Below are 16567 nucleotides of genomic sequence, written 5' to 3' on the forward strand. Positions count from 1 at the left end.
TTTATAAATGTCAGAGATCTTAAGATTGACATGCATATTTCAGCAGTCTAAAGTAATATCCGCCCCATAGCTGATTCACTTTGTTATAAAGCAGAAACTAACACACCATTGTAAAGCAATTATACTCCAATAAAGATGTTTAAAAATAAATAAATAAAGTAATGCCCCAAATTAGTGAACTCATCTTTATGGCAGATTTGTGATGAGAAACTTTTTTTTTTTTTTAATAAGTTTATATATTTATTTATTTATTTTTGGCTGTGTTGGGTCTTCGTTTCTGTGCGAGGGCTTTCTCCAGTTGCGGCGAGTGGGGGCCACTCTTCATCGTGGTGCGCGGGCCTCTCACTGTCGCGGCCTCTCCCGTTGCGGAGCACAGGCTCCAGACGCGCAGGCTCAGTAGTTGTGGCTCACGGGCCTAGCCGTTCCGTGGCATGTGGGATCTTCCCGGACCGGAGCACGAACCCGTGTCCCCTGCATTGGCAGGCGGATTCTTAACCACTGCGCCACCAGGGAAGCCCATGTGATGAGAAACTGAGACTTTATTTTTTCAAGTACTTTAAGCCATAAGGTGATATGCAGATGTAAATTTCTGAAAATAGTGTTTGAACAAAGTGGTAACTGTGCAAATTTATTTTGAAATAGTTAAGATTTATACAATGAATTCAAATATTAAAAGAGTATTGGTAATTCAACGAAAATTTTTGTGTACATGTGCTAAGCATTAGAGATAACAGTTTAAAAGTCAGTTGTATATCTTTATAGATTTGAGAATTTCTAACCCAAGGGTATCCATTATTTGATTCAAGGGTACAATGCAGCTAGTCTCAAGTTTCTACTACCTAATTTTTTCTAAAGGAGGGGAAAATGTATTATCTAATTTTCTAGAATGCAGTATTAGTAGGGCCAGTTATTTTTAGAATTTCATTGAATCACAGATTTTGAAGAGCTGCGAAGGTATTTGGAAGAAATACAATTACAGTTTTAGACAAGATGCATGGATTTTAATGCATATGAGTCATGCTTTTATTTCTGTGACTGCCTTTGAAGTGCAGACCTTGGGATGTCTCTAAATTACAAACATCTGCTTTTCAGTGTGGCAATTTGAAGAGGAACTGATTGTGCTGAAAGGTGAACTGTGTTACCCAAAGGACATGGTATCCCTGGAATTTGCAAGATGTATGTGTGAATTCCAGAAAAATCCTGAAATTTTTAACTCTTTGGCCAATGTGGTCTAAACCAATTTGTTTTCATGAATCTAATAAGATTGAAGCTAATAGTCAACATCAGTTGATGTAAACCAAGATTGATATGCACTCTAACAGAATATATCCCATAGTACCCAAGAATGATTGTTTTATCCTGCCTCTGTTTACACTCAGTTAATTTACATGTTTTTGTTGTAAAGTGATAAAGAAGTTAACACCTTTACAAATATATTTCAGAATAACAATGTTTAAACTGCATGTCGAAAATTTGAGGACTTTGTTTGCAATTCAGGTGGCTAACCAAAGTATGAGCTATACATGACTTATATCAACATGATGTAAGATAATGGTTCAGACCACAGATCACATCCTGTTTATTGGTGGGTGGTGAAATTGTTTTAGTAAATCACTATCAACACTTTTTTTTTAATGAAATGCAAAAGAAAATAAGAATAATGAAACTTTTGTTTTATAGAACTTTTCACTCATTTTTGTGCATATGCATGTATGCATGTACTGTGTCGCGATGTAAAACATAGTTCTTACTCTGGGTTACAGTTTAAAAATTTTGAAAGCTGGTACTACTAGGCAGTGTTCTAGCCAACAGCATCCTTTCAGTTGCATGAAATACTGTACTGTGATTCTGGTGTTCTGACAATTCACATTGTAAACGTCTCAAAACTGGGGTTAACTTTTCAGTAAAATCATACTTGGAAAACCTTAGTTAACATCACTGAGAGGGCCCTCAAATGAAGAAGCAGTGAAAGCAAAATGTAGGTTATCGGCTACGTGGGGAAAAGTGTACAGATCATTGAAATGGCAGACATGATTCTCTTCAGAGAAAGTCCAGTCAAAACATGGTTTAACAGTACCCTTAAGTAAAGAGAATATTAACGTGGACCATCCTGAGTCCAACAGACTTCATGTGCAGGAATTCTCATGTTGGAGAAGGTGGAAAATAAAGCAGCTGACTGCTGTATGATAATGACAGACAGAATTGCTTTGTTTCATGACTAAGCATGCAATCCTCAGCAACTATTTACAGTTTTTGTAGCAATGCAAGGTACTTGACACAACCTTTTTTTAACCTACTGGAAAGCATCTCCTTTTTCTTTATTTCTTCTGAAAAGTTTCATCTTGATGTCAGCATTTTAAATTACCTGCCACTTTTCAGGAACCTAATCATTGTTTAAATAAATAAATGATATTTTTCATTGTTAAGTGACAAACAAGGCCAAGAATCATGCACCTTCATTCAAAAAGTGAACAACTTTTTTGGATTACTTTTGTATTGCTAGTAAAAGAGATGCACATTTTTGGCAAATTGACTATTCCTTACAATTGTTATGAATAAAAAATGTGTGCAGCTGCACATTTAGGTGTTTCTGATCATGGGGCTTACTGTTGATAAAGCACAGATACCTCTTATCTAGATATGCAAACTGAGGCCCAAAGAAGTGATGTGCTGGCCCAAGGTCATGCAGCTCATCTGTGTATTAATCCTCTAGGTGATCAAAGACAAATAAATGGCCTTTATATGGCCATCACTAGTCTCATTAGTACAGTGCCAGGTACATAGTAGGCTATCAGCAAATGTTTCTGAAATGAGTGCACCAGCCAATATAATGTTAAATTTCAACACTTCATACTCAAGCCATTTTCCTGAACTTGTGGACTATTTAAGTTTTATCAGCTGTGATTTTACTTTTCTGGAGTTCACTGAATTTTCGTGAACCATTTTGACAAATGTTACCAGTAGTTAGAGTTTATAAACCAATGTATCAGCTGTTCTAAATTAAAAATTAAGATTACCAATTTGCTTAGTTTTTGCTGCACCTGTCCTACTGGTAGTGCCATTTCTCTCTCTGCTCTTCCCCCTTAGCCAGAAAGAAGTTCCCAGCTCACTAGAACAGATTGCCATCCCTCCCACAAATAAGCACAGCCTTACACATTTGGCAGCATTGAAAAGGCTCCCTTCAAAAAGCCGAGTTAGAAGCTTCTTCCAGAACTCCTGTGAGTTAGTGGTATGTTCACTGCAACAGACCTTTCATCATTGTCTTCATTAAACCTGGTCCTTGTCTGGTAGGAAGGAGTGGAGAGAACCATTCTTTCACAGACTTCATCAATGGCTTATTAAAGCCACTCATTTATATTAATCAGCATGCAGATTAGGGCTCATCTGGGTTGTGTGTGCCCAGGTGGTGGGTGAGTAGATTCACCTCTTATTTGGCCACTGCTTCTGCTCCCCATGTTCTTCAGAGGTTGCTTCTCCAACGAGGCTGCCAGCCTGGAAGATCTGGCTGGGCGCTGAGGACTCTACCTGGAACCAGATAGTTTGCTTAAACCCAGTTTGTAAATGATAAAGTGCTTTACAAATGTTAGATATTATTGGCCTCTATGGGAGAGCGCTACTCCTTTACCAGTCCTTCTCTACCTCACCTTGGTAATGTAGGTAAGTCTTTCTTCTTTAAAAGCAACTCTCAAATACTTTGTGCTCCATTTGTATGAAGAGGAATGGAAGAGTGAAGCTGACCACTCTGGGTACCATTAGCAGGCTATTCAGCATCCTTTATCTATAAAAGTATTTTTCTGTAAAATATTTTCACTGACAATATAGTTTTTGTGGCTTAAAAAAAAAAAATTGACAATATCCCTTCAAATGCCAAAGCACTTTGAAAAGAACTAAATCTGTCTTTTGTTCCTCCCAAGATGTATATGAGAATTAATTTTCCCTCAAGGGTGTTTTACCTTTGCTACTGCTTCATGCGTTGCTATTTGTTCCTGGGGATTGGGGGAGGAGTGCAATAGATTTGTATGTAATTAAATGCCATCAGAACTGCAGATGCGTGCACACACATGACTTGTTTCCTTTGCTAGCAGCTGGTAAGAGTACTAAAGGCTGAGGGGCTGTGGGTACATTTGCCTCCCAAATAGAGTGATGGATCACACGTTGTCCTGTCATTCCACGCTGTAGTAAGAAATGTCATTAAAATAACCTTCCCAGTGCAAGGTTTTGAAAGACGATTATCAATCTGCAGTAACCTCCACAGTTTTAGTATACCAAGCAAATTAAGTACATAGCAACCTTTTAAAAGTGAATTAAAGTACAACTGTACTACCTTATGACATCAACTCAGCTTATGCTGACTTGAGTTTCAGTTGGGCCACATTAGTTTATAATTAACATTTTTCTAAAGATTTAGTTGTATTTTACTTTAAATTTAGGATAGGCGCTCCTTTGCTCAAACCGAAGTGGTCTGGTTTACTAGTGAAACATGTACAGCTCTGTTGAGTCTATTCCATCTGTCAAATGCTGACTGACAGTACTCCTGAATCACATTTACTGAGAAAGGCACAAGTTGTCTGCACAGAATGCTTATCACCACTTACTGATCTTATTTTTGCTAATCCAGAGACTATTGATTGCTATATTCCATAAATCAATTTGTGGACACAGCTTAGCTTGAAGCCTTTCTGAGACTGAAACAGGGTATGCTTCTTCCCATCCCACCCCCTAGAAGTAGGTTTATTTTATCTGATTATGAAAGCAAGCTAATAAAAGGAGAGAAAATGTAGTACATTATGTACTAAGCAATTGTACATTTAAGCAATTCAGAAAAGTTGAAGAAAAAATTTTAAGTAAAAACATCTAGAATCTTACCACTTACAGATTATCATTATTATCAATATTTTGCTGTTTCAGACTTTTTTCTCAGCATATATGAACACATAGATTGACCTCATTTTTGTTTTAAAAATACCTATCATGTTGTTCTGTTTTGTAACCAGCATTTCTTTTTCGTTTCCTTAAGAATATGTTATAGAAATCTTTGTATAGCAGTAAGTGAGGGTGTTTTTTGGCCATTTGGTCATTACCAACTCCTACTTCTCTCAATTTCTAATTTTTAAGTTGAGAATTTTATTATAATTATATTATAATATATAATTATATATAATTAATTATATTACATATAATTAATTATATTAATATATAATATATAATTATATTATAATTTTATTATATAATAATTGCAACACCTTTTGTAAGAGTATGTATCACTTTAGTTTTTCAGTTTAAAAAAATCACTGAATTGTAGTTACCCTTGCCAGAAGATAAAGAAGGAAGCAATTACATATTCCCTTGCAGTTGGTAAAATTTGTCCTGTAAATTAACCATTTAAGAAATTCATTCCAAAGGTCAGTTATATTGGATCTGTAATTGTGCTAAGGTTCAGACACATCTGAATACTACCTATTCCTTATCTTTGATGAGAGGGTAGTGATTAAAATGGGAGAGATCAACAGAGATTGCTGTTTGCTTGAGAACAGCAATTTCATGTCCACTTCCTTTCCTATGCAACCTTCTGTCTGGTAGCCAAAAATGAGGTGGCAGGAGAAACCAGCTCATAACACTGACATTGTGAATGGTTACCACTTCTGGCTCACTGAAATCTAAGGTGTTACTTAAAAGATTGGGAGATAGTGTATGACATTGCTGTAGAGTTAAACACGACACAAAAGAAAAAAGCATATTTGCATTTGCATGTACAGGTAAGCAATTCTGCTATTCTCACAACCTCCAGAAATGCAGAAATGAAGAAACATATCTCCTATTTGATTACTCTCTAGGCAGGTAAACTAAACTTTATAATAGTGTTGGTGACAGTCATATAATCTGAAATAATGTTTCAGGATGCAACAAGTCAATGTTACAGAGACCTCTGATTTTGGTTAAAATAGTCTTTTCATGTGTTCTGTTGTTGAATTAAAACCCACTTTTTCTAGTAGAAAGTGTTTGCTTGCCCCCCTGGGCTTGGAACAGAAGTCCTTGGTCTTTCTCTGGAGCACCAAAAAGTCTGGGACGGGGACTCTTAGTCTCAGACAGTCTGGCAGTTGAGCTCTAGATTCTCTTCTGGCTGACGTTATCCTTGCTACCGTTTTAGGTTGCTTGAACAGATCATTCCTCAGTAATCTGAGGGAAGGGAGGAGCTCATTAAGCAAGTGCTTTCTTTTTTTTTTTTTTTTAATTTATCTTTTGGCTACATTGGGTTTTTGTTGCTGCGCGCGGACTTTTCTCTAGTTGCGGCGAGCAAGGGCTACTCTTCATTGCAGTGCGTGGGCTTCTCTCATTGCAGTGGCTTCTCTTGTTGAGGAGCATGGGCTCTAGGTGCGCAGGCTTCATTAGTTGCAGTACACGGGCCCAGTAGTTGTGGCACGTGGGCCCTAGAGCACGCGGGCTTCAGTAGTTGTGGCACATGGGCTCAGTAGTTGTGGCTCACAGGCTCTAGAGCGCAGGCTCAATAGTTGTGGCGCACGGGCTTAGTTGCTCCGCGGCATGTGGGATCTTCCTGGACCAGTGCTTGAACCCGTGTCCCCTGCATTGGCAGGCGGATTCTTAACCACTGAGCCACCAGGGAAGTCCCAGCAGGTGCCTTCTTGTATTTAAGTACAATAGTTATCTAAACCGGTGAATGCCTGTGGTAGTAAATCATGTAGTGAAAAAAAAAGATGAGATCATTAAATGGTCTTGTTAACGTATGTATGGGCTGTTAGCCCTGTGGTCTTCCTAGAAATATTTGCAATTTTAAAGGAGGATAATACTTACATCTCTTTTTGGTATAATTTTAAAAGTAAACATTTCAGGCAGTGGAAAGATATTTAAGTGTGTGCTGGATAAGTCACTTTTGCCTGGGACATATTCAACTCCCCTAGGCTAGACTGCTTTTTTTACTCTCTTGCCTTCCTGGACTTGTTAACCTAAGGAAGTCCAAAGCTTTTTCCTTGATGGTTGCTGTTGGCAGTGGAGGTGTATTCTGCTTAAGCAAGGATGGCCGTTTGGAAGTACAGGTCATTTATAAATTATAAACTTGTAAGTACAGATCTACATATATTTGCTAATTGCATTAACAGAAAAAGAATTGGAGAATAAAAAGTTTTTGTTGCTTCTTCCTGGTCTGGAATTTCAGGGAAGTAAAGGAACATTCTGTTTATCCAAAACCAGATCCATTGTTAAAATTAGTGTCGGACTTTCTTTTTGTAAATCCCTCTTCACTTTACCAGTGCTGGTCTCAGACCTCAAACTGTTTCAAAACCATAACATTTCTTAGTGACTGATGGATCTGTATTATGTGTCCAGCCATCAGAGGGATCTTGGGATGTTGCTTGTGTAAACTGTAATCCAATCTGATGCTGTGCATTTAGTTACAGTCTTTCATAGACCTATTGGCAATACTCTATCCTCCTGGATTTGGGAATAGAGCTTATCTGATACCTTCAGGGGGGAAAAAATCCATTCATTTTTCTCTCTTTCCCCACTTAAATAACTCAACACATCTGGTAACACTGTAGGATCATTGTCCTAGCAGTTCCTCTGCAGCTCATATTGCTACAATATTTCTTAAGTATTTGGTTACCTAAAGGGCACTGCGATTAAAAAAAAAAAAAAAGACTTTGTATAGGTCTTACAAATTAACCCATCTGCAGAGCTAGAAAAAAATAATCCCTTTAATCAGCAAAATTTCCATATCGGCAGCCTTGTGTGTGTTATGCAGGATGCATGTAAATATAAATTTGGAGATAAATGCTTACGTGTTAAAATTTTACAGCATATCTTTCTACAAATTAATGTCATTTGCCTCTAAGAAAATGTTTATTAAATCCTAAGTACCTGAGATTGAAGTATCTTGTTGTTTGGGTCTGTATCCTTTGGCTTAATAATGTCTTCAATTACAAGAATGATAAAAGCTGAAACAAAATCCTTTAATTCAGTCAAAACTGAGCTAAATTTTAGGAAGCAAAGAGTGGAAATCTGATACAGGACTGCATAACATAGGAAGCTAAGTATATAAGATACTAAGACTTCTTAAGAAGCGGGTAGGGTTGCCTTGAGGAATTCTTGTTTGAAATGGCTGAACTGAACATTATAATAAATACCACTGTTTTATCCTCTTGAATTAAGATGGTTTATGCAAACAACTCTAAATTGTACAGTAGCTGCAAAGAGACCATTTACTATTTTCTGCTTGTTTTACATTCTGGAACAAGTTCAAAGCTTTTGATTTTGTTTGATTTTTTTTAATAGCCTGGGCCTTGAAAATAATACAGGTTTGATGATACAATTTCAATAATACAGTTCTGTAAAAATTTTCAGTGTTTATGGTACATTTGACCCAGGGGCCCTACACCAAATATATCCACAGTGCATTTTTAGTACAACAGAATGAACACGTTAGAAAGGTTGCTTTTCTCTCTGTATTACGTATGAAAATTAGCATTGTGATGCCTCCCAGAACGGGGATATTGAAAAAGTATCCACCTGACAGAAATAAACATTCAGCAAATAAATTGGGTTAAGATTTCATTAGTTATCTGAGGGACTTCCCTGGTAGCGCAGTGGTTAAGAATCCGCCTGCCAATGCAGGGCACACGAGTTCGATCCCCGGTCCGGGAAGATCCCACATGCCGTGGAGCAGCTAAGCCCATGCGCCACAACTACTGAGCCTGCACTCTAGAGCCCGTGTGCCACAACTACTGAAGCCCGTGCACCTAGAGCCCGTGCACCACAACAAGAGAAACCACCACAATGAGAAGACCGCGCACCGCAACGAAGAGTAGCCCCCATTCGCCGCAACTAGAGAAACCTCACGCGCAGCAACGGAGACCCAACGCGGCCAAAAATAAATTAATTTAAAAAAAAATTTTCATTAGTTATCTGAAATTTAAGCTTATGTTCAATATGGCTATTACTGGATTTTCACGTATATTAAATGCTATGCTTACAAGATTTTTTTTTTTTTTTGCTTGAATTATGATCGGAAGTATTGGATCACAGCTCTAATATCCAGGTGGGCAATGCCATTTGCCAGGATCTTTGCACATAACCCCATTTTTTTTTTCTATCAAGCATAATACTGCCTTGCTACTAAGCCTTGTGAAGCATTCTGAGGTAAAAATAGGGATACATTTTTTAAATTGTTTCTTTTGATTTTTTTCTTGTTTTTTAGGTTGTGGAACTTTTAGCAAGTGCTCTTATGGATTTGGTACAAGGAGTATACCATGAAAATTCTACTTCAGCAAAGGTAAAGATTTGGTAGTAATTATAAAATGTTAGGTTAAAAACCCTTGTGGCAAAAGTAGAATTGACAAGCAAAAATATCATTCTTGTTTTGTGTTTAAATTGTTCGTGACATTTTTTTAGATTAGTGTTTTGGCTACAAATTCATGGTCCTATGCTTTGCACATAGCAGATTTAGCCAATTAAAACAACCTCTTACCCTCTGGCTGGATTCAAAGTCTGTTCAATCTGCAGCAGCCCAGAAGACAACAAGATGCTGTGGCTGGCAGGTAGCACTGTCAAAAAGGCAGGCAGGCTGGAGAAGCAGCTCACGCTGAGGTGGCTGGACCCAGCCTTTCCTCAGAAGAAGGGGCTTTCCATGTCCCAAAAGAGTGGACTCGGTCCCAAGAAGGTGACTCTTGGGGGCATGAGGGAGGAGTGTCTTTTATATCCAAGATCCAGAATTTACTGCATTATTAAATTCTCTGTGATAAGATGTAAGATGATTGCGCAGTTGGATTATTTTGATTAATTTTATAGATCTAGAATTAAGGTTTTTTGACTCATTTAGCAGGACATCTCAAAAAGGGTTACGTTTTATTTCCTTAAAATGCAGTTATTTCATTTCAGCAGGATATTGAATGTGAAGCAATTGCTTCATTGACCACCACCATCAGTTAACATGTTATATGATATTATAAGGGACTCCTATATTAGTGTTTCATTATTCTAACTTCTTTAGCTTCTGTATTAGCAGATTTCACTCACTGCAAATTAGAAAAAAATATGCATGTATGCACATCTTAAGTTTTTGACATTTCCATTTGAAAAAAGAAAGACAAATTTTACTGGAAGTGAAACACAGGGCATGAGCAACTTGGATATGAAATTTAAAATTTAAAAGTATAACCCAGGGATTCTGGATGGTTCAGAGAGTGGTTAGTGAAATATGAAGAATTATACCTTGAACATCTGCTAACATTTGGTTCAGGGAGCCATAGTTCCTGGCAGGCATATCGAACTTCACCTAAGCAGCATAGTGCTGTGTGGGGACCTGGCAGGGTATATGACCACAGTAGACCCCCTTTGCTGTGTTTTTCAAAAACATACCATAGTTCTCTACCATGGCTGAAGGTTAATAGGAGATTGTAAAATGGAGGACTCCTGGTCTAGTCCCACTCATAAAAAGACACCTTGTATATAGTATGATGAAGACGATGGTAGGTAAGCAAATAACACTGTGGTAAGTAATTCACCTGTTTCTTCCTTAAAGTCTTCACAGTAATCCTGCTAGCAGAGACTGCTGCTCTCCCCATTTTATATCTGCGAAAACTGAGGCTTAGAAAAGATTAAGTAATGTGCCCATAGTCATACAACTTGTTAGTTGAGATTGAACTTCAGAGCTCAGGCTCTTAACCTCTCATTCACTGCCTCTGTAACCTTAATGAAACCTGATATGCTAGCATGCCTCTGCCATACCTGAGATCCTACCATATATGATGATTACAGTGACCTCTTCTGGCAGCTGAAGCATTGTTTTCCCCCCAGGATATTTCTAAGGTGTTCAGTTTAGTTCCATATAAGATATTAATGTTTTATAGTTAAATATCTGTTAAGTTTTAAGTGAAAGTGTTATTGTTGATTTTAAGGTTCTTGACTTATTATTCACTCTTACCATTTGTCCACTATAATTACTCCAGTTTATTAATAATTTTGTGAACATTTGTTAAGTACTTTTTATATTTCAAGCAGACCTACTAGCAACAACAATAAAAATGCTTAGCACTTCACAGTTTGCTTATACTTTCTTTCTACATAATCACCTATGAAAAGGGTGACATTTGTTGGTACCCATTTTATACAGGAAAAGCCTAAAATTCAGAGATGACAAATGCCAAGAAAGCATAGTGTCTGGAAATTGTTAATGCATGTTTGACAGTGACATGATCTGAACCCAGGTTTTTTGACTCCAAGTCCTATATAATCTCTTTCTTCCTGGGAAAGAGAAGAGAGGCAGCAGCAAAGTCTTTGAAGGACTGTTGATCATACATGAACCATCACTTAGCAAGCACCAGTTGCTGACTTTGATTATCTAATTTAAGTTTTACTCAAAAGACTCTAGCAATGCTTTGTCATCTGCCCTCTTTCCCCACCACCTTCCCAAACACAGTCCTTTCCAACACTTGAGAACTTTTTTAAGCAGTTACATTTCTGAATATAGCCAAACCATTTAAAGAGCTGTTCTTTTTTTATAACGGAAACAAAAATGCATAGTTGAACTGAAGCAGTGGGAGTGCTTCTTGATGCCTCCATTTGCTCTTTAGGTCCAATTTAGGTTAACCACATTTCCCTTCCTAACCAGAAAAATTCTGAGCTTTTTTTTTTTCCCCTTCTGCGTGCGCTTGCCATTACAGTGGCTGTTCAGAATCTGGTTTTTCTAACTTGGCCCAGGAATCATTTCAGAGGCAGAGAGAGCACTGCCCCCCACATGGAGTGCCTTCAAGGTTTTCATGTTCTGACAAGATTGGGAAGCAGCCACAAGTGGAGGTCATGTGGGAAGTGAGCTGCACAACCTCCGTAGCCTGGGGCCAATTCAGTACACAAAAGAATTGCTTTGTGATTTAAAATAAGCTGCAAACCATTTCATCTCTCCAGGGATAAGAGGATACAATAGTGGTCTGTTTTCTATATGGCTACTTAATACAGTGATGGAGAAGCTGGGTAGTATAAAAATAGCTTTCTGTGGAGTAGTATCTCTGTGACTAGGGTAGATGCATTAAAGCAAATGGAGGGGAATTGTAACTGAATATGTTAGAAATCACCTTCTCCAGAAGTTTGTAGAGTAATTACCTAATCCTCCTTAAAACTCTGAAAATTTATGTGACTTATGTTAGTAATACTTAACAGATTGTACGTAAATTGGGATTCAGTGTTATTTAGGAAATTCATCCTTGTTCTGTCCATTGAAAAATAACATTTTTATTTTTGCGTTTGCTAGTTTGTGAACCATTTCTTCCTTGAAATAAAAATTAGCCATTGTGCTTTCTTTAGTGTTTATATCTCCCTTCCCTTTACCTGCTTTTTCTTTTTTTGTTAGCTAATTGAAGAAAGAAGCACATCAAATAGAAAAAATGCACTTTAAATGGTCGTTTGCCATCCTAAGAGTTCCCTAGTCATTGTATTCGTATTACTGTGCATGCTAAATATTTTACATTTTAGCAAAATTTGCTTTGATTCCATAGGCCATTATAGCTAAAATCTTTTTAACACAATTATCTTATTATTATAACTTGTTTTCTAATTAGAAAAGTAAATACATGTTCATTAAATAAAACTTGAAAGTACAGAAAAGGTCAAGAGGAAAATGAAAATTATTTTATATAAGCCATCCCCCAGAAATGAATCATTATTACATTCTAGTGTATTTCCTTCTAGATTTCATTCTATATTTCTCCCATTTTTGAGTTATTATTGTACATATAATTTTTCGTCCTGATTTACTCTCCAGGATAGTCATTTTTGTTATTAAAAGTCTTCAAAAATATTTAATGGCTGTTTAATATTTCTTCATACTACTGTACTATAATTTACTGAACCAGTCCCCAGTTTTTGGACACTTACCTTGTGTTTTTTTTTACTAATTTAAACAATATTGTGATGAACATTTTAGTGTACATAACTTTGCTCTATTTCATACTATTTGCTAAAAAAAAATCTGAAAGTGAGATCCTTGAATTAAGAAAGTAAGAATATTTTCAATATATCCCTATACAGAAAAGGACTACTGTCCTCAGAAAAACTGCTTGTAAGGTTGGCCCTTGGATTTTAGGGATGTTTCCACCATTCTCTAACTGATAAGGGCAGTTCATTGTACCTAAATTGTCTCTGCAAACAATGTTATTTATACTGATCACCTGCTTCCCTTCTGGGAGTCTGGAATTTTGGTACATGCTAGGCAGAGGTTGCCTACATCACCAATTCCAACAAAAACTCTGAAAACTGAGTCTCCAGTGAATATCCCTGCTAGACAGCATTTCACATGTGTTTTCATACATGTTAATTCTTGGAGGAATTAATCCCATCCTGTGTGACTCCACTGGTAGAGGAAGGATTCTTAGAAGCTTACACCTGGTTTCCTCCAGACTTCATCTCTGCACCTTTTTCCTTTGCTGGTTTTACTTTGTATCCTTTTTCTGTAATAAACTACACCTGTGAGTTCAACTATATTCTAAGTCCTGTGTATCCTCCTCACAAACCATCAAACCTGGGGGTGATCTTGGGGATCCCAACACACTCTTTTTCTGATTTTTTATTGTTTATTTCCCATCCACTCCTGCTCCCTCCTTAGGAATCTAATCAAGGTCCTCTGCAAGGCATGTGTCTTCAACCCATGTCGGTGTTGAGATGGAGAACAGCAGACTTCTTCCCTATTTTCAGAGGTTCTGCTCATGTTAGCTTGGTCCCAGTCTCAGGAAAGTGAGAGGGTTTTAAAGAGAATCCAATTGTCTTGGAAAAGAACTGATAACAGAGTCACTGAAATTGTAAAGATCCGTTCTATTTTTTTCTAAACACATTATATTTCCAGTAGATTATTCTCTTATGAGGAATATCATTGTTTTTGTGGGGCAAGATAACTTCTATCCACTTATTTGTTTTATCTTTTTCTTTTTTTAAAGATTTTTTTGATGTGGACCTTTTTTTTTAAAAATAAATTTATTTATTTATTTATTTATTTGTTATTTATGGCTGCATTGGGTCTTCGTTGCTGTGCACAGGATTTCTCTAGTTGCGGCAAGCAGGGGCTACTCTTCATTGCGGTGTGCGGGCTTCTCATTGTGGTGGCTTCTCGTTGCGGAGCACACGCTCTAGGCACGTGGGCTCAGTAGTTGTGGCGCACGGGCTTTGTTGCTCCACGACATGTGGGATCTTCCCGGACCAAGGATCGAACCCGTGTCCCCTGCATTGGCAGGCGGATTCTTAACCACTGCGCCACCAGGGAAGTCCCTATGTGGACCATTTTTAAAGTCTTTATTGAATTTGTTACAATATTGCTTCTGTCTTATGTTTTGTTTTTTTGGCCGTGAGGCATGTATGATCTTAGCTCCCTGACCAGGGATTGAACCTGCACCCGATGCACTGGAAGGTGAAGTCTTAACCACTGGACCGCCACTGGAAGTCTCTATTTTATCTTTATGTTTATCTTTTTTTTTTGGCTCTCATGCAGCTTTCAAGTAAAACAAAACTAAGATAATTCAGTCCACTAGGAAGTTATGGATTATCTCCTATCTGCAAAGCCCTATGCCACCATCTAAAATATAATAAAAAATGAGCAAGCTGAGTTTTTCCCATTGAGAAACATAACAGGAGGGAATTGTGAACAAAAATTACATCTGGCTGGGAAAATCAGAAAAGATATTAAGGAGAATGTGATATTTGAGACAGACATTTAAGGATAGGAAGGATGTCTACTGATGGCATCCTTGAGGAGAAGGATGGCATTTCAAGCAGAAGAAACAGCATGATCAAAAGTAGGGAAGCATACGTAAGATCAGGGCTTTCTCCATGTTAGAATAAAGGAATAGTGAGAAGACTGGAAAAGTAGGTTTTGTCATATGCAAGAAGACTCATAATGCTGGAATGTAGCGCTAATATCCTTTTTAGTAATTGAGATAAGAGAGAGAATGAAGGTTTTTAAACACAGTAATTACATGATCATACTAACCTTTGGGGAAGTTAATTCAGCGTGGTTTACAGGAGATTGGAGGGAAATGAGAACAGTTAGAAAGCCAAAATAATGATGAAGGTCAGAGGTGCTCTTCTCCCACTTCGACGTGGTTGGCCCCTTTTTTTTTTTTTTTTTAAATTAATTAATTATTTATTTATTTTTTGGCTGTGTTGGGTCTTCGTTTCTGTGCGAGGGCTTTCTCTAGTTGCGGCGAGCAGGGGCCACTCTTCATCGTGGTGCGCGGGCCTCTCACTATCGCAGCCTCTCTTGTTGCGGAGCACAGGCTCCAGATGCGCAGGCTCAGTAGTTGTGGCTCACGGGCCCAGTTGCTCCGCGGCACATGGGATCCTCCCAGACCAGGGCTGGAACCCGTGTCCCCTGCATTGGCAGGCAGATTCTCAACCACTGCGGGTTGGCCCCTTCTTGATATTCATATCTCTACATCGGTATCATCTTCTCAGAGAGATGACCCACCCCCAATCTAAAGTAGCCACCCTACTTAATTCTCTTTATCTTAATCACAGTAGCCACCATCTGATGTTTTTCTTATTGTTTACTTTCAGTCTCCTCCTACAAGAATATAAACTCCGTGGGAGGAAGGATTTTGTTTACCATAGTATTCCCAATATCAGCACAGTGCCTAGCACATTAGTAGTAGCCCAAAAATATTTGTTAAATTAATGATATAGAAAGGCCTAGAATGCTTGGAATGGAAGATTTTTCTCATTTTTCTGACAGTTTTATTGGTGTAAGTAAGCTGCAAATATTTAAAGTACACTATCTGATATGTTTTGATATATGTGTGCACCAATGAAGCTCTCATCACAATCAAGATAATAAATATATACATCACTCCTTGCTGCAAAAGCAGTGGATCCCCCAAACTCAGTGTTTGTTAGCTGTAACATAAATCCACTGAAGGCATAGCATCCTTCTGAGCCCATTGCATTGCCCCTGCAGGATTTGGGGTAAAGGATAACCAACACAAATATGCTAATGCACATGCTTCTTCCCGTGCCATAAATAATAAAGTCCTTTATCTCTGAACCAGGAGTCTTATGTCTTCTGTTAGCATCCACAAAACAGCAAAACAGTAACAGACTAACTCACTAGGTTGTATGTATGTAGGATAAAAGTAAATCCCAGATCCAACAACTAGACCCTCCAGTATAATGTTGAAGTGGTGAGAATGGACATTCTTGCTTTCCTCCTGATGCTAGGAGGAAAACATTCAATATTTGACCACTATTAAGTATGATGTTAGCTGCAGGTTTTGGTTTTGGTTTTGGGTTTTTTTTTGTTTTTTTTTAATTTTATTTATTTATTTATTTATTTATTTATTTATTTATTTATGGCTGTGTTGGGTCTTCGTTTCTGTGCGAGGGCTTTCTCCAGTTGCGGCAAGTGGGGGCCACTCTTCATCGCGGTGCACGGGCCTCTCACTATCGCGGCGTCTCTTGTTGCGGAGCACAGGCTCCAGACGCGCAGGCTCAGTAATTGTGGCTCACGGGCCCAGCTGCTCTGCGGCATGTGGGATCTTCTCAGACCAGGGCTCGAACCCGTGTCCCCTGCATTGGCAGGCAG

General features: G+C 38.0%; 1 protein-coding gene across 5 annotated transcripts in view; it reads left to right on the forward strand.

Annotated features, from left to right (window-relative positions):
* Positions 1–16567, forward strand: part of PDSS2 (decaprenyl diphosphate synthase subunit 2) — a 262864-nt gene that overhangs the window by 162293 nt on the left and 84004 nt on the right. For all 5 annotated transcript variants that reach the window (XM_036871832.1, XM_036871833.1, XM_036871831.1 and 2 more), the window contains one exon: positions 9209–9283. In XM_036871832.1, the coding sequence (XP_036727727.1) occupies positions 9209–9283 (75 nt within the window). The remainder of the gene's footprint in view (positions 1–9208; positions 9284–16567) is intronic.

Source organism: Balaenoptera musculus, chromosome 12, assembly GCF_009873245.2.
Source record: "Balaenoptera musculus isolate JJ_BM4_2016_0621 chromosome 12, mBalMus1.pri.v3, whole genome shotgun sequence".
Taxonomy (NCBI): Eukaryota; Metazoa; Chordata; class Mammalia; order Artiodactyla; family Balaenopteridae; genus Balaenoptera; species Balaenoptera musculus.